Source organism: Bombina bombina, chromosome 5, assembly GCF_027579735.1.
Source record: "Bombina bombina isolate aBomBom1 chromosome 5, aBomBom1.pri, whole genome shotgun sequence".
In the NCBI taxonomy this organism is placed as follows: domain Eukaryota; kingdom Metazoa; phylum Chordata; class Amphibia; order Anura; family Bombinatoridae; genus Bombina; species Bombina bombina.
The window spans coordinates 523,382,956-523,395,260 of NC_069503.1; the positions used below are offsets into that span (position 1 = coordinate 523,382,956).

Here is a 12,305-nt window from a genome sequence, read left to right on the forward strand (position 1 = left end):
AAAATATTAATATGTGACTAGTCAGTGGACTTGAAATAAGGTCACAAAAAATAATTGCAAAAATTGTGCTCAATAAAATGTGTTTACCTTATGTGTGCAATTAAATAAGTGTGCAAAAAATAAATATGCAAAAATTATGCAATGACAGTGTGCAATAGCAGGTGTGATTAAAACGCAGCTGAAATATACTGCGATTATCCGTTTGTTCCTCAAAAAGTAATTAAATGTATCCTCCAAAAAGACATATAATATCCAAAATATAATACATTTATTCGATATACAGAAATAATGATATAAAAGTTGATACAATAATAAAAAAATACAAAATACAATTGCGGCCACAGTTAAAATACAATTAAAAATAATATCAAATTAGACTAATTACACATAATATAAAAATACATAGAGCCTATGGACAAATATTTAGAAGATTGTCCGGTATACAAATCCTATCATTTAGCAAAGCAAAAATGTCCCAGAAGAGATGTAGCCAAAAGCTCTTTATTCCGATATGGTTCCTCATAACACCGCCACCGGGTTCTGTTGATGAGAAAGAGGAACTCCTTAGTGCAGTGTCTACAGCAATATTGCTTACGAGTATATCCGTACTCACATTTAGGTTTGTGCTGTCCGGCGTACACCCTCAAGTGAAGACACTGATTCAGATGTGCTTTCTTATCTATAACACATAGAGTGTAGTTAAAATAGTTGCTAGTGACTTCAAAACATTGGAAGGGAGACCCCACAGTCTGATCGTATATAGCAAAACAGACTTGAGTTTTTAGGCCTCATCAAACAATTTACTGCTCATGACAGATGTAATGATCACAGCAGGTGTGTGCTTCCAAACGGAAGCTGTTAGTACTCTGAGCAACGCGTTTCAAATTTCTTTCTCAAGTTCAGAGATTGTATGCTAGCACACGCCTTATAAGCGGTGTCAGTTAAAGGTATACCAATTCTTACAAATGGTAATTTCTTCATTAGATAATCATGTTTAGAATCATGTTTAAAATCAGCTCGTATACAAACATGTTCATTACGTTTGGTAATATATTAGTACCCGTTATACAAATGTTAAGTACTATATGAGTTGTTTGAGCAAATAACTAGCTCAACTAGATTTCACACAGATCTTAGTAATTATACACATATAAGACAACTAGTAAAAGAGTCCATATCAGAAGAGACACTCAAGGGATCAAACGGACAATTGCCTACACAACTATGGGCAAAAACTTTCCAAAACTTCTTGACATTCAAAAGATAGCATTCAAACAAACCTTTTTTGGAGAACGTAATGAACATGTTTGTATACGAGCTGATTTTAAACATGATTCTAAACATGATTATCTAATGAAGAAATTACCCTTTGTAAGAATTGGTATACCTTTAACTGACACCGCTTATAAGGCGTGTGCTAGCATACAATCTCTGAGCTTGAGAAAGAAATTTGAAACGCGTTGCTCAGAGTACCAACAGCATCCGTTTGGAAGCACACACCTGCTGTGATCATTACATCTGCCAGGAGCAGTAAATTGTTTGGTGAGGCCTAAAAACTCAAGTCTGTTTTGCTATATACGATCAGACTGCAAGTGGGATCTCCCTTCCAATGTTTTGAAGTCACTAGCAACCATTTTAACTACACTCTATGTGTTATAGATAAGAAAGCACATCTGAATCAGTGTCTTCACTTGAGGGTGTACGCCAGACAACACAAACCTAAATGTGAGTACGGATATACTCTTAAGCAATATTGCTGTAGACACTGCACTAAGGAGTTTCTCTTTCCCATCAACAGAACCCGGTGGCGGTGTTATGAGGAACCATATCGGAATAAAGAGCTCCGAGTTTGGCTACATCTCATCTGGGACATTTTTGCTTTGCTAAATGATAGGATTTGTATACCGGACAATCTTCTAAATATTTATCCCTAGGATATTTGCTTAACAATAGGGTGTGGGTCTAACATGTGGCCCTCCTGCGGTGTTTCTAAAGATTGCACTTGCCCCATAGTATCAGGTCGCCATTGGATCCTGAATAAAATATTTCTCCATGCACAATAACAGTAAGCTTTAAAGTATAGTGGACATCAGATTTGTGTAATATAGAAATCACACACGTATTCAACCCCACACAGAATAATTGTATCTACATCAATATACCCCCTGCAGATGGGCAGCGTACTGTAAAGCAAGGTAAAAGGTTAGACATATAAAGATACAGTATACATATAATCCCACAGATTAACACATATCTTGCAGTGAGCAGAGGGCACAGCCAATATTCAGATATTATCCAGCACAGTCATAAAATACACAGGTTGGTCACAGGACAGTCAGAGGCCAGTCCCATAAAATACAATGTGATGGCAAACACCCTCCCCTCTGAGGGCTTTGAATATATGCCAAGGTAAAGTTCACAGAGCTGGCTCAGAGGGGCAGCTCCTGCTGCTTTGAATGTGCAGAAGAAAAGGCCCACAGTACTAAGGTCTAGCCCATGTAGTTATACCCTGAAAGGTTTTGTAGTAGTAGAACTCTCGATGTAGATCATTAAGTCTTTGATTTTGACTCAGGGCTCTAGATATTAACAAGGCTTTTACAAGTCCCGCAAAGTCCTACCACACTGGGACCTGACCACATAAATTCTTGGTAAATATTGGGCTGTTCTGCCCCGTGTGGAAGATCAGCAAACGTATATCCCCTATAAGGCTGCTGGTGCAGGTAAATATGCAGCGGTTGGGATGTCAGGCCCCTACCCCTAAATGACAGTACAACAGGGTGTCTCTCAAAGTGTTCAAATAGCCCCTGTATAATGTTTCATACCTTACTGTGTGACAGAGGAAATCTCAGGGAGCTCTCTTTACCTGTTATTTTTTATCTTCTTATTCCTCAGTCACGTCCGCGGGGAGCAGCCATGCCCAACTATGTCTTAGTGCTGAATTACCTCTCTGGGTGTCTTGGCCGAGTCCGCCTCTTTCTGAATGCGCTGCAGAGATGTTGGGGCCGGCCTTGGTCTTCCTGATCTGACCGCCAGTCGTCTGGGCCTCCTCCAGTCAGTGTATGGTCCGCTCCAACACTAGGCTGATCTGCTCTGCTCCGCTCAGCTGCCGCTGCTTTTTCGTGCCAGCCGTAACCTGCGTAGGCCAAACCTCTCGCCACATGGCCCCCTGTCTCCCGGTATCTGGAAGCTGGTGAGTGATCTCACCTCTTTGGGTGGGCAGATGAATCGATGGGTGTGAGATGATCCAAGGGACCTTTCTTAGACAGCCACAAATCCGTCAATTGTAGTTCTCCTGGGAGCTTTCAAACCCCTCACCTCTCCTCTCAGACTAAGATGGCCACCGGGGCCATCACTGATTGCTTTTTACTCTGCTCTAACCTTCTATAGCGGACCTTGGTGGGGGAAGGATTATACCCTACAATCTCACTAGTGCCCAGTCACGATATCTGCCAAGGGCAAAACAGATTTGGGCTCTTCCTAATAATTATAACTGCAGTATATGCAGGGATTTGCTACGGAGCTCCAAGCTTGAGCTGTTGCTGTTCAGCCCGCCCACCGGAAGTCTTCACATTTACTTTTAAACTTATTTTTATAATGTCCCCTTCCTTTACTTGCATTCTTTGTATAGATACATAACTCATAATCTCTGGCTATAGGGCCTCAACTGCAGTGAATAATGGACTACACTAATGTTTGAAGCAACCCAAATATTTGGAAGAGAGTAATTTGTAAAGCTGTATCAAGTGACTAATCACATAATCATGTGAGGGACACATACTATTTGCCTCTTTATAAATGTAGCACTTTATTTCTACATTAATGAAATAAATCAAATTAAAAGGGAAACACATTTAATATAAAATTATTTCAATAAAATACTAGGCCTGTATTCTGCAGTTACAATTATTTTAATATAAATCTGTATTTACCAATGTGAAAAATTCTTTAAAACAAGATGTAAGGGCAGGTGGCATATAGTATATTAGTGACACAAATCACAGAAAGTGATGAATAAATACATCGCAAATTTTAAGAAATATGAAGAAACCTAAACATGTAATTCATTAGTGAAAATCAATAAAGAGACTTTCAAGTAAGTGTCAACACGTTTTAAAACCATCTGTGATTATAGCAGGAAAAAACATATAAAATAGTTTTTTTGGTCATTTCTAACATTATAACTATATGATAACTAAAAAAAGAATATTGTTATGGCTTTATTGCTTTAAATTAATGATGAGTATAATTTCTAGCACCAACATTAAGTTTTCAATGATTTGTTTTTCTTTAACAACTTTTTAGCCCTTTAACTAAAATTTGTTTTTCTCAAAAATGTTTCTTCTTGAGTACCCTTGGTGTAATTTTTAAATTCTTGCTTTAAACCCTTTTTTTTATTAAAGTTAAACTGGTGGGGAACATGAAAACGTGAGAGGTAAGGGGAGCGATTTAAATATGCCTGATATAAGGTTAGATAATATCGCCTAGATTACGAGTTCTGCGTTAGCCTTAAAAAGCAGCGTTAAGGGGTCCTAACGCTGCTTTTTATCTAACGCTGGTATTACGAGTCTGACAGGTAGAGGCTCACCGCTCACTTTCTTCCGCGACTCAAGGCTACTGCAAATCCCCTTACGTCAATTGCGTATCCTATCTTTTTAATGGGATTTGCCTAACGCTGGTATTACGAGTCTTGGAAGAAGTGAGCGGTAGAGCCTCTACCTCCAAGACTCCAACCGCATATAAATGTCAGTAGTTAAGGGTTTTATGAGCTAACGCCGGAACATAAAGCTCTTAACTACAGTGCTAAAAGTACACTAACACCCATAAACTACCTATGAACCCCTAAACCGAGGCCCCCCCACATCGCAAACACTATAATAAAATTATTTAACCCCTAATCTGCCGACCGGACACTGCCGCCACCTACATTATAGCTATGAACCCTTAATCTGCTGCCCCTAACATCGCAGGCACCTACATTATATTTATTAACCCCTAATCTGCCCCCCCAATGTCGCCGCCACCTACCTACACTTATTAACCCCTAATCTGCCGACTGGACATCGCCGCCACTATAATAAATGTATTAACCCCTAAACCGCCGCACTCCCGCCTCGCAAAAACTATAATAAATTGTATTAACCCCTAATCTGCCCTCCCTAACATCGCCGCCCCATACCTACAATTATTAACCCCTAATCTCCTTCCCCCAACATCGCCGCTACTATAATAAAGTTATTAACCCCTAAACCTAAGTCTAACCCTAGCCCTAACACCCCCCTAACTTAAATATAATTTAAATACAAATAAATAAAATTACTATCATTAAATAAATTTATCCTATTTAAAACTAAATACTTACCTATAAAATAAACCCTAATATAGCTACAATATAAATAATAGTTACATTGTAGCTATTTTAGGATTTATTTTAATTTTACAGGCAACTTTGTATTTATTTTAACTAGCTACAATAGCTATTAAATAGTTATTAACTATTTAATAGCTACCTAGTTAAAAATTACCTGTAAAATAAATCCTAACCTAAGTTACAAATACACCTAACACTACACTATCAATAAATTAATTCAATAAATTAACTACAATTATCTAAGCTAAAATACAATTAAATAAACTAAACTAAAATACAAAAAAAAACACTACATTACAAAAAATAAAAAAATATTACAAGAAGTTTAATCTAATTACACCTAATATAAGCCCCCTAATAAAATAAAAAAAAAAACCCAAAATAATAAAATTCCCTACCCTAAACTAAATTACAAAGTAATCAGCTCTTTTACCAGCCCTTAAAAGGGCTTTTTGTGGGGCATTGCCCCAAAGTAATCAGCTCTTTTACCTGTAAAGAAAAATACAATATCCCCCCAACATTACAACCCACCACCCACACACCCCTACTCTAAAACCCACCCAATCCCCCGTTAAAAAAACCTAACACTACCCCCCTGAAGATCACCCTACCTTGAGCCATCTTCAGCCAGCTGGCCACCGATGGGACAGAAGAGGAACCCCCTGAAGATCACCCTACCTTGAGCCGTCTTCAGCCAGCTGGCCACCGATGGGACAGAAGAGGACATCCGGACCGGTAGAAGTCTTCATCCTATCCGGGCAGAAGAGGACATCCGGACCGGCAGACATCTTCATCCAGGCGGCATCTTCTATCTTCATCCTTCCGGAGCGGAGGGGAGCCATCTTCTATCCAGCCGACGCGCAGCCATCCTCTTCTTACGATGTCCTAAGGCCGAATGAAGGTTCCTTTAAATGAGGTCATCCAAGATGGCATCCCTTGAATTCCGCTTGGCTGATTTTGGCCTTAGGACATCGTAAGAAGAGGATGGCTCCGCGTCGGCTGGATAGAAGATGGCTCCACTCCGCTCCGGAAGGATGAAGATAGAAGATGCCGCCTGGATGAAGATGTCTGCCGGTCCGGATGTCCTCTTCTGCCCGGATAGGATGAAGACTTCTGCCGGTCCGGATGTCCTCTTCTGTCCCATCGGTGGCCAGCTGGATGAAGACAGCTCAAGGTAGGGTGATCTTCAGGGGGGTCCTCTTCTGTCCCATCGGTGGCCAGCTGGCTGAAGATGGCTCAAGGTAGGGTGATCTTCAGGGGGGTAGTGTTAGGTTTTTTAAGGGGGGGAACTGGTGGGTTTTAGAGTAGGGGTGTGTGGGTGGTGGGTTGTAATTTTGGGGGGTATTGTATTTTTTTTTACAGGTAAAAGAGCTGATTACTTTGGGGCAATGCCCCACAAAAAGCACTTTTAAGGGCTGGTAAAAGAGCTGATTACTTTGTAATTTAATTTAGGGTAGGGAATTTTATTATTTTGGGGGGCTTTTTTATTTTATTAGGGGGCTTAGATTAGGTGTAATTAGATTAAACTTCTTGTAATATTTTTTTATTTTTTGTAATGTAGTGTTTGTTTTTTTTGTATTATAGTTTAGTTTATTTAATTGTATTCTAGTTTAGGTAATTGTAGTTAATTTATTGAATTAATTTATTGATAGTGTAGTGTTAGGTGTATTTGTAACTTAGGTTAGGATTTATTTTACAGGTAATTTTGTAGTTATTTTAGGTGGCGGCGACGTTGGGGGGGGACAGATTAGGGGTTAATAAATATAATGTAGGTGTTGGCGATCTTAGGGGCAGCAGATTAGGGGTTCATAGCTATAATGTAGGTTGCGGCGGTGTCTGGACCGGAAGATTAGGGGTTAATAGTATAATGTAGGTATCAGCGATAGCGGGGGCGGCAGATTAGGGGTTAATAAGTGTAAGATTAGGGGTGTTTAGACTCGGGGTTCATGTTAGGGTGTTAGGTGTAGACTTAGAAACTGGTTCCCCATAGGAAACAATGGGGCTGCCTTAGAAGCTGGACGCTGCTTTTTTGCAGGTGTTAGGTTTTTTTTAGCCAGCTCAGTCCCATTGTATCCAATGGGGAAATCGTGCACGAGCACGTTCAGCCAGCTTTCCGCTACCATAGGCAACACTGGTATTGAGAGTTGAAGTGGAGCTAAATTTGGCTCAACGCTAACCTTTCTGAGGCTAAGGCAGCCATTCAGAGAACTCGTTATACCAGCGTTGTCTTATGTGAGTGGTGGAAATAAAAGGCTCGTTAGCACTGCAGGTCTTTACCGACAAAACTCGTAATCTAGGCAAATGTGTCTTACTAAAGTTTGCGCATGAACGATATAAGAATATCCCCAGTGCATTTATTTCTGTGCGTATTACAAGTTGAAAGCAAAGAGAAGTAAGATATTATTTTAGTGACTGTGGTGGGATTGTGTATGTGACAATCATTTTTTTTTTAATTTATTTTTTTTATTCTCAGTGAAAATTTATTTTAATCTTTAGGAAACACAACTTGCCAATTTAATTCCTCTTAATTTAAACTTGTTATGAAAAACATGTATATGCATTGAAAATAAGCATAATTATATAAATTGAAATATTTCCAAACACTACTATCTATCTATCTAGCTATCTATCTATCTGTCTATATATCTATCTATTTATCTATCTATTTATCCATCATCTATCTATCATCTATTTATCTATCCATCTCTATCTATCTATCTATCATCTATATATCTTTATAATTTTAAAGATGTAATATATTATTTTTTAGGGTGACAAAGAAGCAGAGCTTGGACTTCCATTTTCCCCACTGTGTGACCGCAATTCTACTATGGTTGCTCAATCCCAAATAGGTGAGATGACTCCCCATGTTTTGGTCAAAATGTGTTTGATTTGCACTAATTACAAGTTTTTAAAGGTTGCTTAATCTAAGTAAAATGTAAAACACCTCCTGAAAAGTATAAAATTCCTTAATTTATGTACTGAAAATATGTTGCAGAAATTTATATATTTAAAAAAAACAACCTTATCATAATGTAACACTAAGTGGACTAGTATCTTTCTTATTTACTTATTTTCTTTTATTATTTATTTTTCTTCTACCAGTATATATATATATATATATATATATTTGTGTGGGTGTGGTATACAAGAGTTAGGATATCACATAAATTATAGCATATGAAATCCCAGAGGATATTTGCCTAGATGAATATAAGTAAATTGTTTACACAAGTGCACAGTCTGAATAAAATATTGCGATTATTCGGTCTGTGTCTTCATGCACAAGTTAAACAGTAAGGTGCCCCTGTGGTGTTCCTACTTACAAAACTGTACCTCAATCCAATGATGTAAGTGTTGCATGGTGTAGGAAGAGCCTTCAGAGGCAGCTGGATATCTAACTTCACTGCTTCCTGAGATATGGTACTACTCTTGCTCGATGTAGTTTGTAATCATAAAAGATAGAAGAAACAGAAACCCTGAGTGCAATACTGCATATTTATTGTGCAATAATAAAAACACCACTTAGGTTTAACAATGGTCCTGCTCATGTTTAGCAACGTCAATATATTATGCACTATTTATAGCACAGAGTACATAATTATTATAATCAGTTATTTGTAGAGTGCCAACAGATTCTGCAGCGCTATAAACATAGAAAAGCAGAAGAAGACAAGACATGACTAAGGACCTAGTGAGGGTCTGAAATGTTGTTTTTTTTGTGTGGACCATGGTAAAATAAAGGTCAGGTTATGAAACCTGCCAAGGCTGGAGTACCTTTATTCAATATGCGCTATAAACATAGAAGGAATACAAGGAAACATTTATAGGGATCAGATGGGTAGAGGGTCATGCCAAGAGTCACACTGTTGTAGTCAGCTCTAAAGAAGGTGATCTACAAACAGCATGGTTCTTAGGCTTACATGCTAAGGGGGTTCAAGGGGATAGCAATGGAGGAGAGGAAACAGTATAAAGAAAGGTTAGTGTAGGTTGTATGCATCCTTGAACAGTAGAGTCTTTAGGGAGCGCTTGAAGTTTTCAAAACTAGGGGAGAGTCTTGTGGAGTGAGGCAGAGAGTTCCACAAGATGGTAACCAGTCTAGAGAAGTCCTGTAAGCGGGAGTTTGAGGAGGTAACAAGAGAGGAGGAGAGGAGGAGGTCATGAGCAGAGCAAAGGGGATGGGAGGGAGAGTATCTGGAGAGAAGGTCTGAGATATAGGGGGGAGCAGTGCAGTTGAGGGCTTTGTATGTTAGAGTGAGAATTTTGTGTTTAATCCTGGAGGCAAGAGGAAGCCAGTGAAGGGATTGGCAGAGAGGTGCAGCAGATGAAGAGCGAAGTGTGAGGAAGATGAGCATGGCAGAGGCATTCATTTTGGATTGTAAAGGAGCTAGGCAGCAGCTGGGGAAACCAGAGATGACAGAGTTGCAGTAATCCAGGCAGGAAAGGATGAGAGAGTGGATTAAAATCTTAGTTGTGTCTTGTGTAAGGAAATGTCTAATTTTAAAGATATTTTTAAAGTGGAAGCAGCAGGGTTTAGCCAAGGACTGAATGTGAAGAGTGAAAGAAAGATCTGAGTCAAGTGTGACCCCAAGACATCGGGCATGTGGGGTAGGGGTAATGATGGAGTTGTCGACAGTTATAGAAAGATTGGGGGTGGAAATTTTGGAAGAAGGAGGGAAAAAAAGGAGCTCAGTTTTGGAGACATTTAGCTTGCGGTAGTGAGAGGACATCCAGGAAGAGATGTGAGAAAGACAGTTAGCGGCAAGGAAGGAGATAGGTCTGGTGCAGAGAAGTAGATTTGGGTGTCATCTGCATACAGATGATATTGGAACCCGTGGGACTTTATTTAGGGAACCTAATGTTGACGTGTAGATTGAGACGAGAAGGGGACCGTGGTCAGAGCCTTGCGGTACCCCAACAGAAAGTGGTGATGGGGCAGAGGAGGCCCCAGAGAAGGCTACACTAAAGGTATGGTTTGACAGGAAGGAAGAGAACCACAAAAGTGCTGTGTCACAAATGCCGAAGGATTGGAGGGTTTCGAGCAAAAGAGGGTGGTCAACAGTATCAATAATATATACGATAATCTGACAGATACTATAAAGTTCACTTATAAAGTTGCACAGACGCCACATCCTTGCATCTTACACATCTGGAGAGACATATAGGTCATACCAGGTGGTCTAGTGGTATGGCATCATTGGAGGAATTTGAGGGCGCCAGTGAGGCCACCATGCAAGCTACAGAAACTCAAAAGTGTCGGACAGGTACATAGGGCTTAAGGGAGCTGAATAGGGGGTGAAATATTCAAAGCCCAAATCTCAGCTCCTTTAGGCCCTGGAAACCCCCAAGACCTACTATTTGAAAAATAATCGGCTGCTCTTGTGTATCTTGGGGGTTTAAAGTAGAAGCTCAATTAGAAAAAAAACAAACATTTTTATAAACACTTAACAACTATACACACTTATAACTGACCATCAAAAATACCTAGAGACTCCCAAGACCCCTTGTTTTAAAGCTGAGAAGCTTCTCTTTACGATAAAGCCCCTATATAAGTTTTAATAGCCTAGCGATCACTATAGTAATTATGATTAACTGATATGAATAAATGTACATTTATTGGAATAGAGACTCATGTGAGCCCCTATCAGTTATGATATATATGTATAACAATTATATAGTTTGAATATATGTGGATTTCTCACTGAAAAATGGCATACAGTAGGGTTTAAATGTGAACAGCATCTAAAAAATACAAAACAGCTCAGCACAGGGGTGGAAATGGCTCAGCAGTTAAAGGGTTAACCTTTTAACTTCCAGAGAGAGCTGCATGACATTGTGTGGCAACTGACAAACAATGGGTTGTACATAATTAATATAATACTAGTAAATTAAAGGGACATGAAGCCTAAAACTTTAGCATTGCATGTTCTATCCAAATCATGAAAGAAAAACAACTTTCTAATGTACTTCTATTATCAAATATTCTTGGTTCTCTTGGTACCGTTTGTTGAAAAACAGGAACATAAGCCCAGGACCGTGCACATGTCTGGAACACTATGAGCTAGATTACAAGTGGAGAGCTAATTTATTGAGTGTCCATAAACGGTCAAATTTGCCCATTTACGGGTGCACGATAAATAACCATATACATTACAGCCATTACAAGTAGTTAGCCTCCAAAAATTAACACATTTTATAATAGAAGTATATAGGATACTTTTTTTTTAAATGTTATGCTCTGTCTGAATCACAAAAGAAAATTTCTGAGTTTCATATCCCTTTAAGTGCAATTTTGATAAAGGAGCAGCAGCCAGATTTGAAACTATTTAAAAACAGTGTGAAAGAATGAAATCTGCTTTAATATACAAACAGTTTTCTCTCTTTTATCATTAATATGGGAATCTTAATGGAACATTATATTTACATAACATATTCTTACCTACTGCTCAATATTTTTGAGAACACATTTCTTGGAGCATATGAGAGCTCATTATTTATATCAGTAGATAAATCATTTATGTTAAAAAACTGAATTAATTTGTACTCATATAATACTTTTTATTGAAATATTTCATTTTGAAACTTGAAATATATGGAAATTTAGGTGTTAATGGATATTAAATTGTAGCACTCATTTATTGTCATTTTGATAAATATAAACGTGTGCTTTTTTTAAATGATTTGATTTTAAAAAGTTTAATAATTCTATGTATAGAAGCGGAATGCACAATATGGAGTGCGCTGCTTTTGTAGCATTATTAGGGGTAGATTTGTGTGGCAGTTATTTTTTTTAAAGCAATTTTACTCAATCTGTGGGCGGGGGGCTGTGGCTCTTCAACTGACCCAAGCCCCGCCCATTAAATGCCCTGTCCAGTCCATTATACACCCGAAATGCCTGCAGCATGACTGGTCCCATCCCTCCCATTGCAAACCCGTC

The 12,305-nt window shown here is 38.7% G+C and overlaps 1 protein-coding gene across 1 annotated transcript in view; it reads left to right on the forward strand.

The window, feature by feature from the left end:
- Positions 1 to 12,305, forward strand: part of PDE1C (phosphodiesterase 1C) — a 1,522,336-nt gene that overhangs the window by 1,390,261 nt on the left and 119,770 nt on the right. Inside the window, exon 13 of the mRNA XM_053715778.1 lies at positions 8,139 to 8,220. Coding sequence (XP_053571753.1) covers positions 8,139 to 8,220 — 82 coding nt within the window. The remainder of the gene's footprint in view (positions 1 to 8,138; positions 8,221 to 12,305) is intronic.